Genomic DNA, 24,184 nt, shown 5'->3' on the forward strand with positions numbered 1-24,184 from the left:
CCTGGGGAAAGTAATTAAGAACACAATACACTTTTTGGTTATGGATATTTCATATCTGAGAAATACATTTAATACATGTATGATTGTAACATCCTCTGGTTGTGACAGTTACAATTTTATTTTGCAATGCATCAATGCAACCAAATCACCCCATATTGTAAATGGTAAATGGACTTGAGCTTATATAGCGCTTTCCTAGTCTTCTAACTACTCAAAGCGCTTTTACACCACCTGTCACACCCACCCTTTCACACACTGATGGTAGTGATGATTGCTATGTAGTATCATCCATCAGAAGTTACTAATCCCATTCATACACCACCACTGAAGCAGGGGGAGCAATTCAGGGTTAAGCGTCTTGCCCAAGGACACATCGGACATTTGGCCAGCTGGAGATCGAACCCTCAACCTTCCGGTTGAGAGGCGACGACTCTACCAACTGAGCCACAGCCGCCCAATTGTTTTAATCTTTCCTCTTGCAAGGTAGGATAACTGTGTTCTTTTTTTATCTGGAAAGTAAGATGGCAATAACAAATGAAAACTGGAATCAAGAGTGTTATTCAGATATTTTTTATTTTTTTATCAACAGGAATGTTATATTCAGTAAAATACAGACACTGTCTGAGCCTGGCACTCTACCTCCCTCACCTTTAACTGGCTCTGGTGGAAGATGTTCTGATTTGGGTTTATCCCGGGTTTGCCTAAAAACAAACTGTGGCGATGAGAGTCAAACCTTAAACCTGACTTAAACACAGCAATATGTACTCTTGATGTCCATTAAGGACTTAATATCTCAGCTAACTTAGTCTGAAGAACTCACTTTGCACATACATATTCATAAAGAACAGAGTGTATCAGCTATGTGGGCTCCTCTCAGATTTTTTCATCTCTGATCTCCGATAGTACCAACAAGTTTTGGAAATGGTAAAGTCAAAACAATTACAGTATGACGTTTACAGGATGTTGATATTTTGATGTCCGGAAGTAATGTCGCTTTTAATGACCTTCCGTCTAAGTTCAGGCGACTTAACATTACCTGACTCAGTAAATAACAAGAGGGTCTAAATGGCTGACATTTTTAATTATGTCGTCACTTAAAACGGTGTAATTAAACTTATTGGGACAGCAATAGTTATTTAACTATTGCTGTCCCAATAAGTTGTTTTTTTTAAATAATAAAAATTTAAATGTAGGCTATATAGCCTAATATTTAGAAAAAACGTGGAATTTATTTTCAATTCCCGGCAAGACCTTGGCAAGGATAAGCTAATTTTCTTAACATAACTTCTCAAATCTGTGATACCTATAAATGCTACGGTATTTACAGTATTATTGACCTGGTTATGTGATTGATTGCAAACTGCACTCGATGAGGAAGTGCATTATCCAACTGTCCTGGAAGGCATCACAAGGTAAAGCGTCAGGAATGTGGTTTGGTGGTTGACACAACGTTATCGTCAAGGAAACAAGAGGATTGTTACACATGAATGGATACATCGATCTACGATTACTGTAAATCTAAGTTGTGTCCCGTCCTGTTTGTTTGCTCGATTTTGCAAAGCTAGCTACGTAAGCTAACAGTTTTGTTTTGAGAGCTCGGCTTGTCTATATGCTAGCTAGCTATCGCTAGCTAACTAACAGCCGCTATTTAACCCTTATGGTCACAACAACAACAACAACAACAACATTGAAGCTGGCAGAAGCAGCTGGCATTTCTAGTTCATGTTAGCTACGACACGTGACTTAATAATCATAATCATTTCAGGGAAATGAGAAAGAGGAACAGTAAGAAATGTCTTTATATAGCAACAGTTTATTTGTGACGGCTAGCTTAACTTATTTCATGTGAATTTATCGATGACGTCCATTTAGAGACAGAATGTGTGACCAGACCAACTTGTCTGTCTTGACAGACTCGTAATGCTTAACACGATGACATTTGTCCAGTAGATATAACGAACTTATTACCGACGAGCTAGACATTAGAGCTTATGTTACATACATGTTTGTTTATTTGTTTATTTGTTTTGTAGTGTAGATAACTGATAGAATCAGCTTTATTTTGTGCAGGTTTGCTTACACATACAAGGGATTTGACTTGGGTGAAGTGTGTGCAGGTGTGTTGTACCCACACCTTTAAGTGCGTTTTCTTTAGTTGATGTTGATCTGACTGTACTTTTTAATGAGCCAACACAAACAACATAATAATGGACTTACAATACTTTCAGTACCTAAGCTGTTGAGGCTGTAGTTTGTTTGTTTTTTTTACCATTGAATTATTCTAGTTCAGTACCTAACAGGAGAATAACTCTGTGGTGTCTCACATCTGCTGTCTTGCTGTTCTCACTCTTGTTTGTGTCTCTGCCTAACCTACAGGTCATGCATGCAGCCGGGCCTCTAGCCTGTGCTTTGTACACCCCGAGCTCCTGAGCCAGTGTGTTTCCAGTAGGTGGAGGCTCTTCCTCCTTTTAGCCTCTGTTTCTCCCCACTGACCTCATCCACCCAAGAATTCCCTATGCTAACTCTCTTGAGCATGTTTTACTATATCTGTCTGCGGCGGCGCTCCAGGAGTGGGACTCGAGGTGAGGCTCTGACCAGTCGGCGCGCTGTGGAGTCCGGCCAACGTGCTGTGTTGCCGGTCAGTGTTGAGGTGGAGCAATATGCTAAGGAGGTTCTTGACTTCAGCTCCCACTATGGCAGTGAGAATAGCATGTCCTACACCATGTGGAACCTGGCTGGGGTACCAAATGTCTACCCCAGCTCCGGGGACTTCACTCAGACGGCTGTGTTCAGGGCTTATGGGAAGTGGTGGGAACAGTGTGCCAGTGCCCCGCCACCTTTCAGACGTACCCCTAAAGGCTTTTACAGCCAGGACTACATTGAGCTGGGCTTCGAGGAGCCAGTCTACCCAACAGCAGTGGAGGTGCTTGAGACTTATTACCCTGGAGCCATTGTCCAGATCCTAGCCTGCTCTCACAACCCCTTCTCCCAGAACCCACCCACTGATGTCAGGTAAAAAAAAAAAAGTTTCTCTAGTTTTTTAAAAAGCTGCACGACATTACAGCCATTAATTGAAACACTTTGTTTGTTACTGGTTTTATTATGCAATCGCAGATTGATGCCTGACATCTTCTTAAATTGCCTTTCTTTTTTTTTTACATTTGTTTTGAAAACACGTCAATAGAACAGCTCTGTATTGTGTATGAGTGCTTAGGGGTCATTGTTTAAATTTTCAAAGGTCCAGCACAGTGGTGATCAAGTTTCTTTCAAACAATGCAAATGTAAGCTTGTGTGAGTATTCAACATTTTAGTGATCATAATATAAATAAAAACTGTAAGCAAGTCAGTATTGAGCCACAACAGGACCCATAATTATCATTTTTAAAAAGGGACTTTTTGTGATACTTGGTGTTAAAAGCATTTCGGTATTAGTGCATATAGAAATGTTGAAACTTTTGTAACTGGTCACTCCTGGCTTACAGAACATGAAGGGTATTATAATTCAGTGAGCACTCATCTTTGAATTATAGACATTAACAGATCAGGTTTTTGAGGCCATATTTCTCAGTTAAAGTCGATGAAAATAAGTACCTGTACATTTAAAATATTGCTTCTGCTTTTTCCCAGTGTCATAACTGCATGTAAGTTTGATAATAACCAGACCATTATCCTACAGTTATTTCTTGTCATACGTGATTGGCTGGCCTGGGGTCAGCAGAGTCTTCAATAGATTCCATCATTAAACCTCTATGCCTCCTTAACAGCACCAAAAGTGTATGGATTTAAAATAATGTAAAAATAAGCTATTAGAATCCTATTTGAAATCATACTGTGTGTACTCAAAAGTAAGAGGTGGAGACATCAGGAGGGAGCTTTAATAGTTCAACACTGACTAATAACCATCCCTCATGAGTCAATGTGGTTTTTGGGCAAACCAACAATCTTTGAAGTTGTGAATAAGCCAGGATGTTGTCAAGAGCCAGGCTTTTTTTTTCTTTTTCTACAGGATCGGACCAAACAGGATGTTGTATCTCTCTTGAGTGTTATTCATGAATACACTTTTAATGAAAAGTATGCACATGTCTCATTTGGTGAGGCTTTACAGAACAACTCTTGAATTCACTTTCTGTTGTCTAGGTGGGAGGTGTTATGGTCAGGGGAGCCCACCAAGGTGCTGACACCCCAGGCTCGCCAGTTTGCCCCTAACATCAAGCACATTAACTTCCCCACCAACCTGCTGCGCCTGGAGGTCAACAGTTCCCTGCTGGACTATTACACTGAGCTGGATGCTGTTATCCTGCGGGGGGTGAAAGAGAGGCCCATGCTGGCCCTCTATAAGATGCCTGTCATCGACATTAGTGACCTGAGTGACAGCGAGGAGGAGCTGTCTGATGTAGGAGGGCCATTCAGACAAGGAGATGGCAAGCATCAGAGGACAGGGAATGGATACTTTGACAAACTGCCATACGAGGTGATTACAGATCTTAAAGAAATATACCTCAAGCTACTCAGATAAAAGTGTAGATACACCAGAGGACATCAACAAAATTCAATGTTTTCTCTTCAGAAGTAATTCTGTAGCTCTTGAAAGGGATATAAATATATATATGTTTTGTAAATATTGGCTTTAGGTGTTCCTCAAGTGATTATTTTGCTGTATTTTGACAAATAATGAGGGATACCTTCTTGCAACTACACTATTAGCAGTGATTGCCATTAAAGGAACCACATGGATTAATAGTAAACAAACAAAAGTTATGTTTATGTGCTACTCACCAAAGCTCTTAATTGATATTCATGCTGATTGTTTGAAGTATTTTAAATCCAAAATAGTTTGAACCTACGTTTATGAGCTTGCAGTCTTCTTTATGTCTTAGTGCATGGCAAAGATAATTTTTTGTCTTCTTTGTGCTTTTATGCCTTTTATTTGATAGGACAGTGGATAGAGTAGGGAATCAGAGAGAGAGATTTTAGGGAATGACATTTGGGACTTGAACTCATGCCACCAGCTTGGAGGACTATAGTGTCCATACATGGGCTTCGATCCAACCGCTAAACCATCTGCGCCCCAACATGTAAACATTTTCTTAATGCATTCAAGCAATTTATAGACAAATGGAAAGATCTTCTTGAGCCATTTGCACTGCGGTCTTATCTTGTCACCTGCATGCATTACACATACGTACAGCGCCCACTCAAGGAAACCGTGCTGTATGGTGCGACTAGATGGCAAAATAAGGACGGGACAGTTTATCTTAAAGCAGGTGTCTGGGTGCACTTTGGATTGAAGCATAAAAAGAGGATATTTCAGTGTAATTGCAGAAAACACTTTTAGTTGCATTACTAAGTTCGCATTACTTGTGAACTACACAACCCCTCAGTCAGTGATTTACTAGTTTCTGGCATCTGCATGTATTTTCATACAGCTCACAGTTTGCATGTTAACATCCAAGTATTTTGTGGCAGTGAAAGTCTGATGCTAACAGTCATTATTACACTCAACATGTAGTAAAATGAAACAAAACAAAACAGAATTTCTGTTTGTGCTTTTATTGTTAATCAAAACATTTAAGATGAGGAAAAAAATGTAAACAAATGTGTTGTTTATTTTAAATAGTTCTAGATAAATTGATAAATAGTTTTAGCACATACATATAATACAACATGGCACACTGGAATCTAATTCATCTTAAAAACAGATCCAGAAAGAGATTTTTCTGTTTGCCTCAATTTGTTGCCTTAACCGATAAATACAATTTTTAAAGTTCGTTGTGAGAAGATTATAAATGTTCTAAAAAAAATTGTCTTTATTCATAATTATGATCGTGACTAATCGTCTTGAAGCCGGGCTGTAAATTGTTGCATGGGCCCCTCAGTGTGCATGTGTGCTGTGCTTACAAGTTTTCCACACAAACACATGAACATCGTGGCATAGACCCAGTGTGACACTTGATCATGTCTGTACTCACAGACTTGGAGTCATTTTCATGCCATACTGATGTATCGCGTCGTCTGAGACGAGCTTCAAAACACCAGCACTGCTCTTGATAGTCGTTCTCTTATCTCCTCTCCAAACCGCTGCCATTAACAGCAGTCTTCACAACCGCTGTGTGCTTGTTTCAGAAACACAATATAGCTATTATCTGTCAGCTGATACCAGCTTAAACCCCGTGTATTGTTAATTCACTGCAACACACAAACGAGCACAGTCATTGTTTCTCTTTGAGAGGCAAAAGAACACAGTGCAAAACAAAACGGCTCACCTCGTTGCTGATCCTGCTATCAGTGCTTTGTGTCCAGGAGAACACTTTTAAGATCTGCCTGACAGAAGGGACACAATTAACATTCTCTGCTATACTGTGTGTTTTCTTTCTAGGTTCTTCTACTCTTTAATGCTCTGTTATATGCTTCACTTTGTATGATCCCCTACCAGATGTATTAGCCTTATGTTTTTTTCTCCTTCCTTTCTCCTCTCCTCTCCTCTTCTCACCCCTCTCCCCATCTTCCATCCATAGCTCATCCAGCTGATACTGAGCCACCTGACCCTGCCAGACCTCTGCCGTCTGGCTCAGAGCTGTAAGCTGCTGCACCAGCACTGCTGCGACCCACTGCAGTACACCCAGCTGAGTCTGCAGTCCTACTGGGGCCGGCTGAGTGACGCCTCCCTGGGACACCTGCAGAGTCGCTGCACCCTCCTCCAGAGGCTCAACCTGTCCTGGACCGGCAACCGCGGGGCTCTAACCCTGACTGGCTTCAGCAGGTCAGTCTGTCAGGAGGCAACAAGTACAGTATTAGACAACAGGAAGATGACCTTGAAAACTAATAAGTGTTTAAAAGTACAATTACTAGTTTTGAGGGAGGTACACATACAGAGACAAATAAAATGGATACTTACTTTGTTCTGTAATTAAGCTAAATAAAATATGTTAGCCTTAATGTGCAAATAAAGGACATCCAGGCTAGTTGCTGTGATTTTTATTCTTCTGCACTCAGCTCATGTCATGCTCTCTGAATGTATTCTACCCTCAGCTTTATGAAGGCCTGTGGTCTCAGCCTGGTCTGCCTGGAGCTGTCATGCTGCCACTTCCTGAATGAGGCGTGTCTGGAGGTCATTTCGCAGACTTGTCCTGGGCTTCAGGAGCTCAACCTTTCCTCCTGCGACCGCCTCAACCCACAAGCCTTCACACACATCTCAAAACTCACACGCCTCCGAAGACTGGTGCTCTACAGGACCAAGATAGAGGTAGGCAGCACAGGCAACTGTGACTCTGGGGAAAGCATAATGTAAATGACATTTTTACCAGTGCTCCAACATGTGTCATGACTAAATAAAATCGACTGTGATACAGCAGAATGTATGGCTGCAGTTTGCTCAGCTGACATTGCTGTTTAATTTTTTCATTATTCTCAACAATGTAGCACATCTTCACGTCTTCTGATTTTTAGCAGTCAGTACGACTGAGTTATATGTTTAAAACATTTCAAACACATTGGATTTATCTCAGTTTAAGTTTGAATCTAATACTTTGCACAAACCACTTCTCTGCTCATTCAGTTCACAACACTTTACACGAACAGTTTCTTCTCTATCATCTGTCAGAACTAAGATGGAAGCTGCTTAACTTTGAAAAGACCCAACAATGCTTGCAAGTCAAACATGTCTGTGTGTATATAACATGACCAGCTTCGCTTTGCAGCACAAACAAAGCCATTTCAGTTCTCTTTCCCTGCCGCTTCATTTTTTTTGCCTTCACAATGCAGCACAGTGCCTATTACCAAATTTGTTTTGCTGCAGTTGTAATCAGTTTCTCTCATGCTTGCAAACGTTCTGCATAACAAAGAAATCTACTGTTAGTGGAAGAGATGATTACATCTTATTCTGTGACTGTTTGAAATCTACATACATACATGGCAGATTCTGCCAGCTAGCACGCATGATTTCCTACAGACAAAGAAACTACTTTATGTCCACAATACAGTACAATTAACTTGGTCTCATCTGAACCTGTCAGGCTTTTTAGGTTGATGTGTTTTTTAGGAATGTCATTATTACTTAAAAGCAATGTCACAGGTTACATACAGTAATTGTCTGAGCTTTGTATAATTTAACAAATAGTAATGTTCCTTTGGTATATTGTGTTATTCTGCCTTTCTAGGAGCCTCTCTGAAGGACTTTATTTTGCAAAAGACTTCATCCAAAATTTCAGATAATTAAACATATTGACATTATTTGAGAAGCCTTTTTTTCCTCTTTCCTGTCATGTGAATCCTGAGTGTGACCCCATGTGAGGGTCAAACCCCCATCTTGGGAATAAAGGATTAATCACTGCCTGCAGTTTGTTCTATCCATAATGCCGTCATTATTAAGACATTAAATGAAGAACATCAATGTAATCAAACTTTCAGGAACCTCTCATTAGTATCAGAGTTATGAGCTTGCAAGCTTTTTTCATTTGAAGGTAGGTGTTTTATTTGGGTGTAGTTCATTCTCTGTTGTTGTCTTTTAAGATGACCTGAGTCAACTCTAAACCCAGAGGCCCTAAATATCATACTGCAAGTGTTCAAGTTCAGGCCTATCTGACGTGTATTACCACTGTCTAGTGTTTTGGTTTTATGCTCCTCTGTGTTTCTTCAATGTTTGCCATGTTTTCTGAGTAGCATTGTGGGCAGGAGGCAGGGTAGTGTTTCTGCGGTGGAGCCAGGCAGCGTGCTGCAGGTTGTTTATACCCCGGCACACAGAGCGAGCTGTGTGTCTGTTTGAGGCCCCGACATCTCAGCTGTCATTACCCTGTCACTGCTCTAATTAAATGGCTAGCTCGCCCGAGAGAGGCGTTTATAAAGATGCCAGCAACAGACTCAAGCGCACACACTAGCCGCACACGCACAAAAGGCTTTCACTTTCATGTCTCACACTTTCTCCTGCCACTGTGGTACACGTGTTGGCAGTTCTAGTGTTGAATTCCCATATCTCCATCCAAGCTGCAGTGCCACTAGAGAGATCTGTGTACTCTGTGTGTGAAGGGACTGCTGGGCTTTATTAAATTCTCTTAAATACACCAAGTGTTAAGTGAGTGTCCTAGGCAGCAGGCAGTAGATCGCTTGACTTTACTTTAACTGGACCTGTTTCTCTTATTTAGAGATATATTGTTATTGTAACTTAAATATAGTTAAATGTCTTGTTATTGAACATGTGGCTCTAGTTATTTCTGCGTGTGTGTTGTTGTTTCCTGATTTTCAAGGTGTTGCTTCTTAGAAATGATCAGTGTAGCAAATTGATATGGATACGGTTTTAAAACAGATATGATATGGGTATGACAACTCTGCATCTTCCTTTTTTTCTCTGCAGCAAACAGCTATTCTGAGTATCCTGACTTTCTGCATAGAGCTGAGACATCTCAACCTAGGGAGCTGTGTGAGGGTGAGAAAACACACACGCACACACACACACACGCACACGCACACACACGCACCTACACACATAAACAGAAAGAAAGACTCGGAAAGGAGTCCAAATAAAGCACAGTCTGCTAACTGCACAATCCTCCATGTGTGTTTGTTGAATAGCAGCTTGTCTGAAAGATGGCGAGACATCAGTAGTGTAGCACTAATTGAGCTGCTAACAATAAACTGGTGGGGTGTAAAATAGACTAGGCCTGTGATATTGGCACTGCACACCATTTAAGTGAATACTTTATTTCCTTCCTTGACACAAAATGTGTCTTCAGCCTCACCTCACAACACAGCAAAAACCTCAGTGAAGAAAGCACACAAACCAGGACTTTAAAAACCATGACCCTAATGTTGGAGGTAATGAATCTGATTTGCCCTCAGAAAGCAAATTTCTGCCATAGATATTAACATATCCTAGAATAATTAGTTTGACATTAATGGAAATATGTTTTTAATTTAACACCTTTTTTTGTTTTTTAGGGGGAAGTAAGACAATAAGAATAATTGCAAGCACATTTTATCAAGTCCCTAGCTGGTGAGCTTAGCGTCGAATAAGAACTGGAATCTGGAAACAGCTAGCTTTGCTTTGTAAAAGGCAAATACAATCAGAAAACATCCTACCATCATTTGAAAAGGAAAAAGATTAACATGTCATATTCTGTTCTTTTGTTTATCCCATTAAAAAAACTGCAGTCAACACAGACAATTGTTGTTTTTAAATATAAGTGGTTACACAGATTTAAAAAGAGAGCTGGGTTTGTTGTTTGTGTCACTGTAATACATAGTAAGTCTAGCTCACTCCAGTCTCTATGCTACGTGAAGCATAGCATCAACTTGTTAATGTGGCCTTATGTTTAACAGAAGAAGATGTATGCACAGTTTGTATTTGAGCTCTTTCTTATGGTATTCACGGGTCATGGGTAATGCAACAATGGAAATACACAACTACAGCAACTGTTTCAGACAAAAGTTTTAATATGATCCCCTGCGTGCTCAGAGAAACCTTCTACATGCTGTGATTCTAGGAGGAAGGTGCCTGCACTGGCTGTTAAATTGCATTTCTTTGCTTTCATCTTTGGATGAAAGGATGAAATATGACCAACATTACCTGACACCAAAGAACAATAACAGCTTTGCAAAAACAAATCAGTTCTTGAAAGACCATTTCATTTATTTTCTGGTGAAAGTGTTTTCTCTTAGTGCTTTGTTCCCTCTCGGGGTAGTCAGGTTATGTCCCTCAAACCAGTAGATACAGCTTATCACCTTTTTGTTATCACTGCTTTCCCAAAGTTTGCTCAAAATGCACAGTACAATATGAGGGAAATGGCTATGGACTCACTTCTTACTTAATTTGTTCAGCCCTGTTTCTCTCCCTAAAGGCAATTGATTGAATCCTTTGAATGTATGACATGCTCAGAGGAAGAGAATTTTATTTTATTTGCTTGCTGAACAAATAAACACAAAATCCCTGAACCTTGATGATGTCCTTCATGACATACACAGAAATGAACAAAAATAGAAATGCGTCTCCTCCATCTGAAACTCAACATTTGAGGAAGCCGCTGTAGAGTGCATAGTTTCAGGTTTCAACTTCAAACTGATGTGGACCTCCAAAGGTCCTCCATAAAGACAGCTGTCCTGCTAACGCTGCCTGGAGAGTGTAAACTGATTTTAATTTCTGCATATCTCTACAACAGATTGAGGACTATGACGTTGTGGCCAGTATGCTGGCTGCTCGCTGTCACTCTCTCTGCTCAGTGGACCTGTGGCGCTGCAGAAACCTGACCGACCGAGGCCTGGCTGAGCTTGTGTCTGGCTGCAGGTAGGCCACACCAATGTGTTCAGTGCTGAAAATAAAAAGTAATGATATTTTATATTCCTTCACAAAGTCAAATTAACAATCATCATCATTTACGCCCCTTTTTGACATGTATGTTATCAAACATCAGATTTATAATTCTTCATGCTGTAACACAATGTGATGTCTCACCACACAATGTAGATAGAAAGTAGATGCTAGCAAAGGCTTCTCAGTTTGTGAGATGTTTTTGTTACATTAAAGTTATCAGTTTTTAAAGGGAACACTCTGATTATTTAGTCCTATGTATTAAGATTACAGCATTTAATGCAAATGAATACTAAACTGAAAGCGCCCGTGAGAAACTCAATGTTTGAGATGATTGTGGCGCCCCCTGTGGACAAAGTTGATTATCTTATCTGTTTGCTGATCTACTCCTCAAAGTAGGGTTTTATAATAAAACATCTCATCCTACTGTCTTTAAAGGACAAACCCATCAATCACTGTAAATATTTTCAACGAAAAATATATTTAAAAAAGTGTTTCTGCAGCATGTTAATATCCTCGATTGACATCGACCCCCGGCAGAAGTTTAGGCATTAAAAAAACTATGTAGAAATGATCAATCCTTTTGCTGATGGTCTTGTTTGCATTTGTAGGGTTAAAGAAACATCAGAATACATTTCATTCTGTTTCATAACCAGATAAAAGCTCCTCACATGAGCTTTAAACAACTTAGGGGACAGATCCAAGAATCCAAGAATCCAAAGAATGGATTGTGCCCGCGCCCGAAAAAACAGCGCATTCCTTTAGTGGATCTGGCCCTTAGTCCTGTGACCACACAGTCAAATCAGAGTCCATCTGTTGTCAATGTCCAAATTTTGGGTCTCAGTCACTGCAATACTCTTGCATGGTCTCTGCTTTGTGTTTGCTCAGGATGCTGGAGGAGTTGGACTTGGGTTGGTGTCCCACTCTGCAGAGCAGCACTGGATGTTTCCAGCACCTCGCCCGCAGCCTTCCCCGCTTGCGCAAACTCTTCCTCACTGCAAACCGCACCGTCTGCGACTCAGACATAGAGGAGCTGGCCGCCAACTGTCCATCATTGCAGCACCTAGACATACTTGGTAAGTTCCCTTTCTGTCTTTTTTTACATAGAGACATATGAAGTTGAAAACTATCAAAGCTTTAAGACGATGCCTTTTTTGCCTTACAAATGTACAGGATATTTTGATACAACAGGCTGATACATGTTAGTATCTTAAGATAAGATTTACTTTATTGATCCCCGCAAGGGGAATTTTCAGTTTTTACACTCTGTCACTACTAACACCTCTCATTATGCATTTTGCCATGATGAAATAGAAGTGATCCCCCCGTACCGTCTTCATAGGTAATAACAGAGGCGTTACAGGATCCGCTGAGCCAGCGAGGGAGCACAGCGCTGTTTATATTCTTGTAATGAAATCATTACTTGGATATTTCTGTCAATTCCAAGTTAGATTTTGTAAAACAATTCCATTGTAAACTTTAAAGGAAGAATCTGTGATTTTTCACACTTAAATATAATATAAATCAAGTATATCCTCTGAAAATAACTCTGTGAGTCATGACTGTCTACAATGGGTGTAACACCCGAGTCCCACTGTCTGTGATGTTTTCAGAGTTTTCAGAGTCCTATCTTCAGTTTGTTTACATCGCCCGGACAGCCGGCTGACTCCTCCCCTTGTGTATAAAAGTTGTTTAATTGAGGGACTAGAGAAAAGAAGAATAACATACTGTACTCACTGATTAACTGTGTTTCTAGATCACGCTCATTTCAGGTAAATTTACATGCAGTGTTAAGATACGAGCATAATAAAGATCACTAGCATTAGCATGCTAACACAACAATGCAGCGCGAGTTGTTTTGGTTTCATGCTGGTGCTCAAGGGTGACATCTGCTGGGTCAAAAAATCGTATATACTTAATTTAAAGGTCCCATATTCTTCTTTTTCTGGTTTTATATGCTCTTTAGTGTGTTTTCCAAGTGTCCTGTGCATGTTTAGACACATCTATGTGCAAAAATTCAAAGTCCGCGGAAACGCGGCTTCTCCTACGTCCTCCTGTTAGCTGCAGCATTAGCTGCATGTAACGCTCGGTTCTAGCCCCCCTCGAAAAAAATTGCCAGTGTGACATCTTGTCAGTGTGATATCACTGATCTAAGCCCATTGGCTCGTTGTGGCAAGCCCAGCAGCTCATGTTGCCCGCCCATTAACTTCTGTAGCACGCCCACGATATGCCGTAGCCTGCGGTAGCACAGTAGTGCTAAGGTGCTAATGTTTTTGCTCCCTGGCCCTCGGAGCCAAAGTGGCTGCATTCTCAATATGGTAAAAGGGGCGTGACATTTCCGAGAACCGTGCTGAGCGACTGACCAATTACGGCAGAGCCGACAGGCCGACCAATCAGATCAGACTTGGCCCACGTGGAGACTCTGAACGTGGGCACTTCAGAGCCTTAGAGAGAGAGTCAGAAGAGAGCAGATGCATGGAGCGGCAGTACATGAAAACAGACACTTTTTTAGAACTTTAGCTATTGTGAACATACTTTAGTAGGTACATAGATTAAATATACGAACTCCAAAAAGGGCATAATATGGGCTCTTTAAGCAATAACCCATAAAACTGCCTAGTATCAATGTAAATAAATGAATCGCTCACTGGGCAAAGTTGGAACAGTGCTGTGTGGTACCACCATTCCACAAACTCTGTAGCTCTAGTTGCATAATATGTCAGGCTTGGCACCTTAGTAATGTAACGCATATCAACCAAGCTGGCAGTTCTGTGGCTTTACAAGTTTGATACAGTAATTGAGTCTCTCTGTGTGCTGGAGAGTAATTCATCTATAGCAAGTAATTAAAATAAATCTGACTACACAATAACACAACATATGGGAGAAGAATTGTTGCTTAGTCAGTAGCTGTACTTTTTTATTGAGATTTACTTCACGTTATATTTCTTTATTTTTTTCCCCTGTCTTTTTCTGCTCATGTTGCGTCTTCGCAGCACATTGTTTACATTGTTTTCTTTTGTCTGTTGTGACTTTGTCTGCGTCTGACAGGTACACGGTTAGTGAGTGCTGGCTCACTGAAGAAACTCCTCCAGGCTTGTCCAAAACTTCTCCTCCTGGATGTCTCCTTCTGCTCCCAGATAGACATGCGGGTCGTCCAAGAAATCTCGGGACTCTTCCCAAATGTGGCCATCAAGAAGAGCTTCACTCAGTGAGAGGAAGGGAGAAGAGCAATGTGCTCGCCAGCAAACACTGCCCAAAAGTGAATAAGAGGCAGGTCAGATGCTGATGGAGATCTCTGACCTGCCTTTCATCTGTATCACAGACAAGATCTTCTTTTTAGCAGTTGCACTGGGGAGAAGGATTAAGTGGATGAAAAGAAACAATTACAGACTCCAGCCCACAGGATTATAAAACATGAGACTTTATGGTTGTTTTTTGGACACTTGACATCAGGGTTGTTGCCGTAAAGCTGCTGCATCCTAGAATCTGAATCACTTCTTACGAATTGCCAAGCAACATGAGGCTAGAAATATGCCTTGGTACTGGTTGTAAAACACAAACGTCTATGGCCACGTTTTTGTGAGCAATCCTCCGTTGAACATCTTGAAAGAACAACGAAAAGAGATTTTAAAAAAGGTGAAAAAAAAGGTTTCCCAGGAAACTGGGAAAGCCACTGCAGGAGTAGTAAGGCACATATTCATGCTAACTGATAACATGAAGGTAAAGATCACGACCTTCGACAGTGCCTTGTCAGAATGTGCATCAATCATGGACTGTTCAAATGCATGAGCGTCATTCTGAAGGCATCTGTCAACAACAAGCCAGCTTGATTTCATTGAAGAAATTAAACATGCTTCTGTTGTGTTTGAAGGTCATTTGAGCTTTAAGGGTGAAAACAGCCTTATTTCATACAGTGTAATGTGGAGGGTGTGAAGTCAGACCTGGATGCGAGTATCACAAGCTCAGTTGTGTTGCTGATGAACTGAGTGTGGAATCAAACACAGGACTGTCATGTTTAAAAAGAAACACTTCATCAGCGGCCCTCGCACCTGGGATTCACAAAATGTTTTCATCAGAGCTTACAGAATGTGAGAAAGAAAAAGCACACTGGAACAACGCTTGTTTTATTGAACACGTGCTAAAAATGCAGACATAGAGAAAACATCAAAGATATCAAACAACTGACTAACAAACACATTCAAAGAAAAGCACTGAGAAGCAACACAATTCAACAGTCCAAAAAAGCAAAAATATATGATTTAGAATGACCTGAGGAAAGAAGAGAATCCTGATATTTAAGGAGGCAAACTAGCAATTGGAAAAACCTGAAACTGTAAGTCAAAAAAGCCAAAGTTTTATGTTGAACGTTTGTAATGATTTATAATGTCTCGATGGCACAATTCAGAGAGGAAAGACTTACCACACTACTGTGCTCCTTTCTACGCTTCACCACATTCAGCCTACAGATTGATTGAATATTATGTACATGTTTGTAAAGCACTTCCTGTTAGAGGTCTTCAAGCATGGTGCATAACATGATGGGATGAAGTGAGGCTTATGTTGGATTGAATCTATTGAGAACGTCTGCGACGAGGTCTGACGTGCCCAATGAAAATGAAACATGGTTACATTTTATGTTAGACTTTTCAACAAGCTGCCCCCTTTCAAGTTTGTTTATATGTGAGGCAAAAACTTGGGTCAGGTATTAAATTGAGCAAGGCCACAGTACATGGTATTACATCATGTAAGTTTTTTTTTTATGTGATAAGTTTCTTCTGGTAATCGTTTCAGTTACAAACTCTTTTGTCAACTTTATTTGAAAGGGTAACTAGTGAATTGGCTCTGCAGCTAAATATCTCAGTTGCACCATGGTTTCATAATTCTGCATGCTTTTCCTGTTTTCATCCACACTGCACTACCTGTCTGTCAGTTATTTTATTTTTAAAGATTTATTTTTGGGCTTTTTATGCCTTCATTGGAGAGATAGGACAGGGGATAGAGTTGGAAATCAGGGAGAGAGAGAGAGTGGGGAATGACATGCGGGAAAGGAGCCACAGGCCGGATTCAAACCTGGGCCGCCCGCTTGGTGTACTATATAGCCTCCGTACATGGGGCACCCGCACTAACCTGACACTATTCTGTCAGTTACTTAAATAAGGAACTCTTCTTGAAGGGTAAGAAGTCCTGTTGAAAGTATGTTGAAATGTAAATACTTTGTTATCTCAGTATTTTTCCTGTAACTCAGGGGTTTTAATAATTCTTCTAGATTTCATTTGTATGCTTTACTTTTCTTTTTTTTTTTACATATATTGTGCTCCTGGCACCAGCACAGCAGACATCCTGAGTCATCTTTAAGGCTAACCTACAGTCAAAGTTTTTCTTAAGAACAAACACACACTGATGTAACTGAGACAGAGAAAGTTTCTGAGTGTGGAATGTTTCCTTAATAGTACGATTGTGAAAAATATATTGATGTTCCTGATTATTTAATTTTTACGTAATATATGAAGTCACAGTTGCAATGTGGCACAAGTGCTTGAAAAGCATTTCCTTTGTTTTGAAACTTGAATTTTTCTTTTTAAGCTAGGCTTCTATTCAATATTTGTGCCTTAAACTCTTGTTTGAATGTGGTGTGTTCTCTGTATGGGATAGATTGTAGTGAACTGCTTTATCGCCTTTCAACCAAAGTAATATGCAGACTCCTGGACTATGTGACCAGTGTTGATGCCATATACTGTATATTAGCCAGGGTAATTAATGTTCAACATCATATTTATCAAAGTGTTATTTAAACTCATTTTCCTTATACATGTTAACAGTAAAACACATTTTGGGAATCACCGTGTTTTGTTGTTTAACTTGCAGTGAAAAAAGATCAATGTAATGAATTCAGCACTGAAAAGTGTCCTGTTTGATATAGTTACATTTATTTTTGATTTTACCAACATGCTCTTCAGCACGTCTTATTAACTAACTAGTTCTTGTAACTACTAGGATACACTTGTAAATAAGGCCGCTTATTTGTTTTTAACCTGTTACTTGTTGTATTGTACATGTCAATGAAGACACAGGTCATGTCTCTTTTAGGTTTACTAAGTTATTCTTTCACTTTAATATCTGTGGGTGTCTGTTTTCTTGGTAAATACTTTTAGGTGTATAGTTGTATTCACCAGAATTAAATTTTAAGACCTTAACAGAGGAAAACAGAACTTGTTAATTTGTTTTTGTTTTTTTGAAGGGGGAACATTTGGATTTTCTGAAATCATGACGATTTACTCCCAAAAGATGTTGTTAGAGTCTTGATTCAAACTGCTTCCCTGTCTCCATGAATTGCTCCATGCTACACTAAACACAACTCACATTGATCAGTGTACTTGTCTCTGAGAATTCAAATAGAAATCAATGCTCGTATCTAATTATTGTTTTTTGTAGGAATCCCCAGAATGATGGTTTAGTCATTTTTATCATTTGTGTCAAAGTTGATGTATAAAAGTTGATTCTCAGTCTGGGTGTTTAAAACCAAAAGGATGTGCTAACAGTGAGTCATCCAGCCCTCCCTTTCACATGATGCAAATCTTACTTCTTGAGGGGAAGTCAGCTGCTTGACTGGAATCCAAGAAGTGCACACATCACATTTTCTTGGTCCATTTAATCCAAGCCCATTTGTAGTATATTTTAAGAGAATTACTTTCACAATGAAATCACAGACGATGTAAAATATGTACAGCAACTGTCAAGAACAGCATTTCTATGTAACGGCAGACTATTTAAAAAGATGTACACCATTCTCTGGTGGTCACTGATGGTTTGTTTCTGTCTTCTAGCCCTGCACCTTGTATGACTGTGTTGGCCTTGCTTTTCTGTAATGAATATGCATTCTCTCTCCTCCCACTCTGGAAGTGTGATCAACCTTCGTGCCATTGTGAGGACGTGCAGTGATGCCCCCTGTGCTGCAGTGTGAAAGTCACTGTTGGGTGAAAAGATTGTGCCTCTCATGATGAAACTGGGTGCTTCACTTCCACCAGATTTTAAATAAACAAGGCTTATACAGCTAGCTCTGTGCATGTGTGCCTCTTTTGTTTAGAAGACAATAGTTATTATCAGACATTTGACCAAACAAAAAAAAAGGGTTACTGGAATGTACAATTTTGTCTTACACTTAAACTGACATTAACAAAAGGGATGAAAATGGTGTTACTGAGTCATGCCAGTGCTTCTTAAATACAGCCATGTAAGTGTGATTGGGATAAACGTAGGGTCATCTACAGAATCCACAACAAATACTGAATCCATTAGTCAGGATGAATGGATACTGGTGGCGGAATGATCCTTTTTGCCTTAACCCTCTGCCATTTTACACTCTATTAATACCACAGAGAGAAGTGACATTAGCTTGTCTTCTTAACGGCCTTTTAATGAATTGTTTATGCCTGGTTTAATGATGTATATTGTGGCCCTGTAATGTGCCCTAATGACGGAGAACGAGGCAGCCTCGGCTGAAGTATTAATTTGGACTGCCTCCCCAATGATTATTCCTCAGTCAACAACACCGCTGCCGCCGCCTCTGCCACTGTGCGTGTGTGTACGGGTACAAACGTGATTCATAGAGGCTTTCTGCTCGCTGCTATGCCGTGATTTCTTGCTGTCATGCTTCTCTACGAGGCTGATATATCCTGGGGGGGATACACAGCAATTAGATCAGCTTTTTATTTGTCTTTCAGGAGCCTACAGACGTAGCTTGATGAATCTGCAGGGGGGCATGTATGGATAGAAATATTGTTCCTGAATAATAAATCCAGGATCAAAATGTAAACATGGGGAGTGTTGGGAGGTTTGTACAAGGCTGCCCCATGCCTCCCCTCTTACTTACTCTTTTTTATTTTCTCTACTTTGACCTCAAATCATATAAGTGACACCAGAACATACCTTGACAAATATGGCAGCACCCTGCTGGTGCAGTAATAGTCTTCTCTCCAGTGAGACACATGTCTGCAGAGTGCTGTGGTCTGCCTCCTGAGCCGTCCTCGGGCTGGGACTCGACAGGCCTCAGACCTGCCTGAGGGAGGCCTCCTGTGTGATACCCATCATTATGTGGCTGGGTGTTCCTTCTCTAGTTTCTCTCCACAGACTCTCATAATGAACACATCCCTGACAGTTCTCACACTGCTGTGTCTAAAGCTAATCATTTTTTTTTTTTTTTTTAAGATGTTGAATGTCAGTGCTGAGTTTCTTAAATCCATAAAAAAGACTTTCATCCGTTGGTAGCTTCTAGCCCAGTCTAAATCTACGAGGATAAATGTTTCCATACTTACACTTTGACAAGTACAAACACAAATATGTGTGATGTCCTCGTGTAGTTTAGGTGACAACACAGTGCAGACAATGAGTTACCTTGAGTTGATGCAATGCTGCACAATATGCTAAGAGGCAGAAGAGTAGGATTTTTTGTCGTTTGTTTTTACAAGTTTTTTCTTTACAGGGACATTTTTTCCTGAACATCCTAAAAGAGAGGTTTGAAACCTTTTTTGGAATATGAAACATTAAAAAAAAAAAGATCCTATTACAGGTTGTGTGAAAATGTTGGTGTGTGTGTGTGTTCCATCTTCATTTCTTGTAATGGAACAAAAATATAACACTAGTATTTTGTCATCTGCCTTTTGTTTACTCCAGTTGAATGGCATTTTTAAAGTCCTGTATGGAATTACTGAAAATAATAATAAAAAACATGAAAGTAAACTATTTCCTTTTTTATTCCACTTCATCATTTTTCCACTTTTTGTTAGTTTTGCTCCCATTCGGTAATTTAAATGTACTTCTAATGTAATAAAAATAAAAATCAATCTCTTACATTATAAGATGAATAATATACTGTGGATGTTTGTATGAAACTTTCATTTTGACAGTTGAATCAATTTGTTTGATGAGGTAAGCTCAACTTAAGGTCCATTTGTACATGTTTCCAATATGAATTGAGTTAATAAAAACTAATGCATGTGCCCCATGAATCCGACCTGTGGCTCCTTTCCCACACGTCATTCCCCACTCTTTCCATGGTTTCTGACTCTATCCACTGTCCTATCTCTAAAATGCATAAAAGGCCCAAAAAGAAATCAGAAAAAGTAGGGGAAAAAAACACAAGATCCACAGCTGCAATTTTTTTTTTAAATGTACCCTAAATTGTTATAATTTTTTCAGGCATGTGCAGAATTTATTGGAGAGAAATGTTTAACCGACCATTATTTGGCTACGTTTTGATTAAAAAAAATTGTGCTACATGAGTTGCACATGCACTTTATCCTGGTAAGGTAAGACTTCAAGTGAATTTAGTAACTATCAAACTCAACTGTCCTGTTCTCTCAGCAGTCGTGAGCCGCTCGGAGGCTCCTGGGCGTTCTCCAACAGGATCTGGCACAGAAGCTGTGTGCGAGATGGCCTAGCTGGGAGAAGAGCATGTTTCACAAACAGGCCGAGCAATTACAGCCTGAATAATTATGTGCTGAGGGGGAGACACGTTTCGCCCCACTGATCAGCAAAGTTCATGTGAAGTTATAATTAAACAATAACTCGTTTACAAATGAACGCACACATGCATTTGTGTACTTAAGTGTGCAAAGTGTAATTAGCTGCGATGCATCTGAGTGAGATTGAAGAACAACAATGTCAAATGGTGGAATTATGTTCAGCTTGTGAGCATGTATCAGTGTAATCTATGTGCTGGGAGGAGGGAGGGGGGGGGGGGTGAGTAAAGAGAGGGAGACAGATTGAAGGAGTGATTGATACAGAAGGCTGATTCATCTCCACACCAGTCAGAGATGGACATGATGTTTGACAGGGAAACTTTATATAAAGACATCAGATTGAGATCTCAGGGGGGTTAAATAAAGTTTGTCAGAAAAAAAAATCGCAAACATTCAAAACTAATTACATCTCAGGAAATCACAGTGAAACATTGTTACACACAATGTTAAATAACAAAATGTGATCTGAGATCCTGTATTTATCTCCTTCCTTCAAACAAACATATTGTGCTTGTTGATCAATCACGCTCTTTTTGTCAATTTTCTAACATGTTTGTTAATCTGCTCGCTTCATATCATTTTTTTTTTTTTTAATTGTGTTTGCTTAGTCAGCGTTGTATTTTAACCATGTCTGGACACCAGAAAGTTTGTCCCACTTCATTAACTACTGCTGGAGGCACTGGTCTGTCAACAACACTGGAATGACACTTACAGATGAGGCCTCTTTAATATCGGCTAGAAAGTGAGAAGAGAGGCAAGCTTGCATACAGTAATCCAGATCCCCTGATAAAAAAATGTATGTGAAAACATTTCAGACAGTTTGAGCGGATGCCCTTCATGATGTTGCCAGCTTGTCTGAACAGGCTTTACATGCTGAGATGTCCTTTCACCTCTACAATTAGATTTCACAGAATCACAACGCAATGGAAAAAAAAAATCAGTGGCATTTGGAGTAAAAAAAGTTGAAAGGTTTGAAAGCAGCTTGTAGGTTAGTGTAAATCATTTTGTGTAGAGTCTTGTGTGACAGTGAGCCAGCTCACAAAATTACACGGACTGCAAAACGGCAGCAGCTAAAAGGAATTCAGTCACTATTCTTTTTTTCTCTTTACACCTGTGTGTCTTTTCTCTGACAAGGCCTGTTGCTTGTTTTGTTTTTTCGACCACTGGTCCAAAAAATTAAGAGATTTAATTTTGATTTGAGGAGCAGGAACCGTATATTTTTGTCTGAGAGATAACTTAACCCTTTGATGGTCTGCCAATTTTAAATTTGGGGATTTTGCTGAAATATTTATTGCATTAAAAAAACATAACGTGAGAGAGCTTTCTCATCCTTAAGGTGAAGTAACGTTGTCAGAACTTTATGTTGGCTTGTTTTGTTCACTATCAGTGGAATCTGTCGCTTATGAGTGAGGTTTTTTAAATTCAATCTATTTTAGAGGCTTTACTGGACAAAATGATATGACTCCCCAAATAATTGATTGCTTGATATTAATTTCAGTTAAACATACATTATGTATTCCATCATGTCAATAGATGTTCAGCATTTAAGGCTTAGTATAGATGTTCTCTATTGATGTGCCAATACTTTGTCTATATAGCATTGAAAAAGAATATTACTGACCACAACTGAATAATGCCCTGATATACAAAGTTTTTAAATAATTAAATGTTTTCACAAATAAATGGAATCAATAATGACTTAGTGGGATACCGCTGACACTGACGGCACCAAAACCAAGCTTAGGAAACATCAGCAGTTGCAGACTCTGGTCCCTGAGTGTAGTGTGAAGATAACGGTTTTGAACTATGAATTCACTGCATATGACCTTTTTTCTTCTTCTTTTTAACAGTATGGTTAGTTGTGTTAACTGGTTTACATTTTCTCTAATAAATGTTTTAACATTTGTATTTTTATGCACGGTCTTCTTATGTGCAGAAAAGAGATCTGTGTTATTAAAAACTCTTCCACTAAAGATGAGTTAAAGTGTATTCAGTTTGTTTGAAGTTCCCCTTTAACAGTAAAGACACAAGTTGACATGCTTAACATCTAAGTTTTGGCACCTATCTGTCATTTACTAAACATCACCTAAACAGCCCATAATATTTCAGAATGAGACCTAAAAGTAGTGAAGTTTTGTTTGTCTGTCATTTAAGTATGGAAGGGTGAGACACCTTGATATTTTCTGACTTTCCTGCGTCTTTGATATATTGAAGTCTTATATTGCTTTGAGACTAAGTCATAAGTTAAGAGCAGCTCTTCTCCAGTCCAACATTTATGACATTTAACCTGAATGTTTCTCCATCAGACACTTTATGGTATGCATATGATCCTCATGAGTCCCTGATTAACCAGAGATTGAATATAGGGCCTATCACTTTTTTCTGACCCAACCTTTACAGTTAATACAATGACGTAACAGTTCGGACTCACCCTGGGGTAATGTGGGTCTCGCTAGATGGCGCTAGAGCATCGATTATCCGCTCTCTGTCTCTCCATCGCTCAGCGCCATAACACACCAGTGTTGTGTGTGTTTGTGTGTGTGTGTGTGTGTGTGTGTGTGTGTGTGTGTGTGTGTGTGTGTGTGTGTGTGTGTGTGTGTGTGTGTGTATGTGTATGTGTGTGGGTGTGTGTTTTCTCTCCTCCCTGGGAGCCTAATGGGAAATTTCTAGTCACCTAAATAAAAAGGAAGGTGTAATTAACGCGACGCGCTCTTAATTGCATCTGCTGGAGAGCGGATGAAGGGCACGAGGGCGCACTTTTCTGATTAGTGGTCGACTTCAGAGCTCCGAGAGAGAGGCCTTTATTTCCGGGTGTCATTTCGTCCAAATAGCAGGTCAAATGGCGAGCGGTGATGATGCTAGAGACAGATTGTATTTCCTGCATCAGCAAGGAAACAGTATGAGGAAATGATACACCTCCCTCTATTTCAATCCTTAACTTTGACTGTACTAAATCTGCCATATAAAAGAAGCCTACATCATATAGTAGTTGATTAAAATACAATAAAGTCCATTACGGGCACTGAAAACAATATTTTAAAAAAGCTCTCCAGTTGGATCTTGTGGGATCATTGCGCTTCATTTTCTTGTGGGAACAAAATAGACCAACTTTTAAACCATTGTTCAACCAAATACCTTTACAGAAAATAATTGAAAAAAATGACATGGTGAGAGAATCACAGTTAAAGTCCTACAGCTATGTATTCTTAAGAACCAATCAAAGATGTTGTCTTATTTTATCTCTGTTGACTTTTTTACTGTATCGCTATCAATAACTGATCACTTTGATTTCTCATCGATCCTGCTGGTTTGCCCATAGTGATGAGGCTTTTAAATCTTACTTTCTGTTTATCACACATGCTCATTTGTT

General features: G+C 39.7%; 1 protein-coding gene across 1 annotated transcript; it reads left to right on the forward strand.

Moving 5' to 3' along the window:
• The first annotated feature begins 1,367 nt into the window (after positions 1 to 1,367).
• Positions 1,368 to 18,356, forward strand: fbxl4 (F-box and leucine-rich repeat protein 4). The gene is made up of 9 exons (XM_061051216.1): positions 1,368 to 1,512; positions 2,377 to 3,012; positions 4,138 to 4,471; positions 6,516 to 6,760; positions 7,030 to 7,243; positions 9,347 to 9,418; positions 11,148 to 11,272; positions 12,185 to 12,372; positions 14,345 to 18,356. Exons 2-9 carry the CDS (start codon positions 2,516 to 2,518, stop codon positions 14,506 to 14,508), a joined length of 1,839 nt encoding a protein of 612 aa, XP_060907199.1. The 5' UTR covers positions 1,368 to 1,512; positions 2,377 to 2,515; the 3' UTR covers positions 14,509 to 18,356.
• Positions 18,357 to 24,184: the final 5,828 nt, after the last annotated feature.

Source organism: Labrus mixtus, chromosome 11 (assembly GCF_963584025.1).
Source record: "Labrus mixtus chromosome 11, fLabMix1.1, whole genome shotgun sequence".
NCBI classification, from domain to species: Eukaryota; Metazoa; Chordata; class Actinopteri; order Labriformes; family Labridae; genus Labrus; species Labrus mixtus.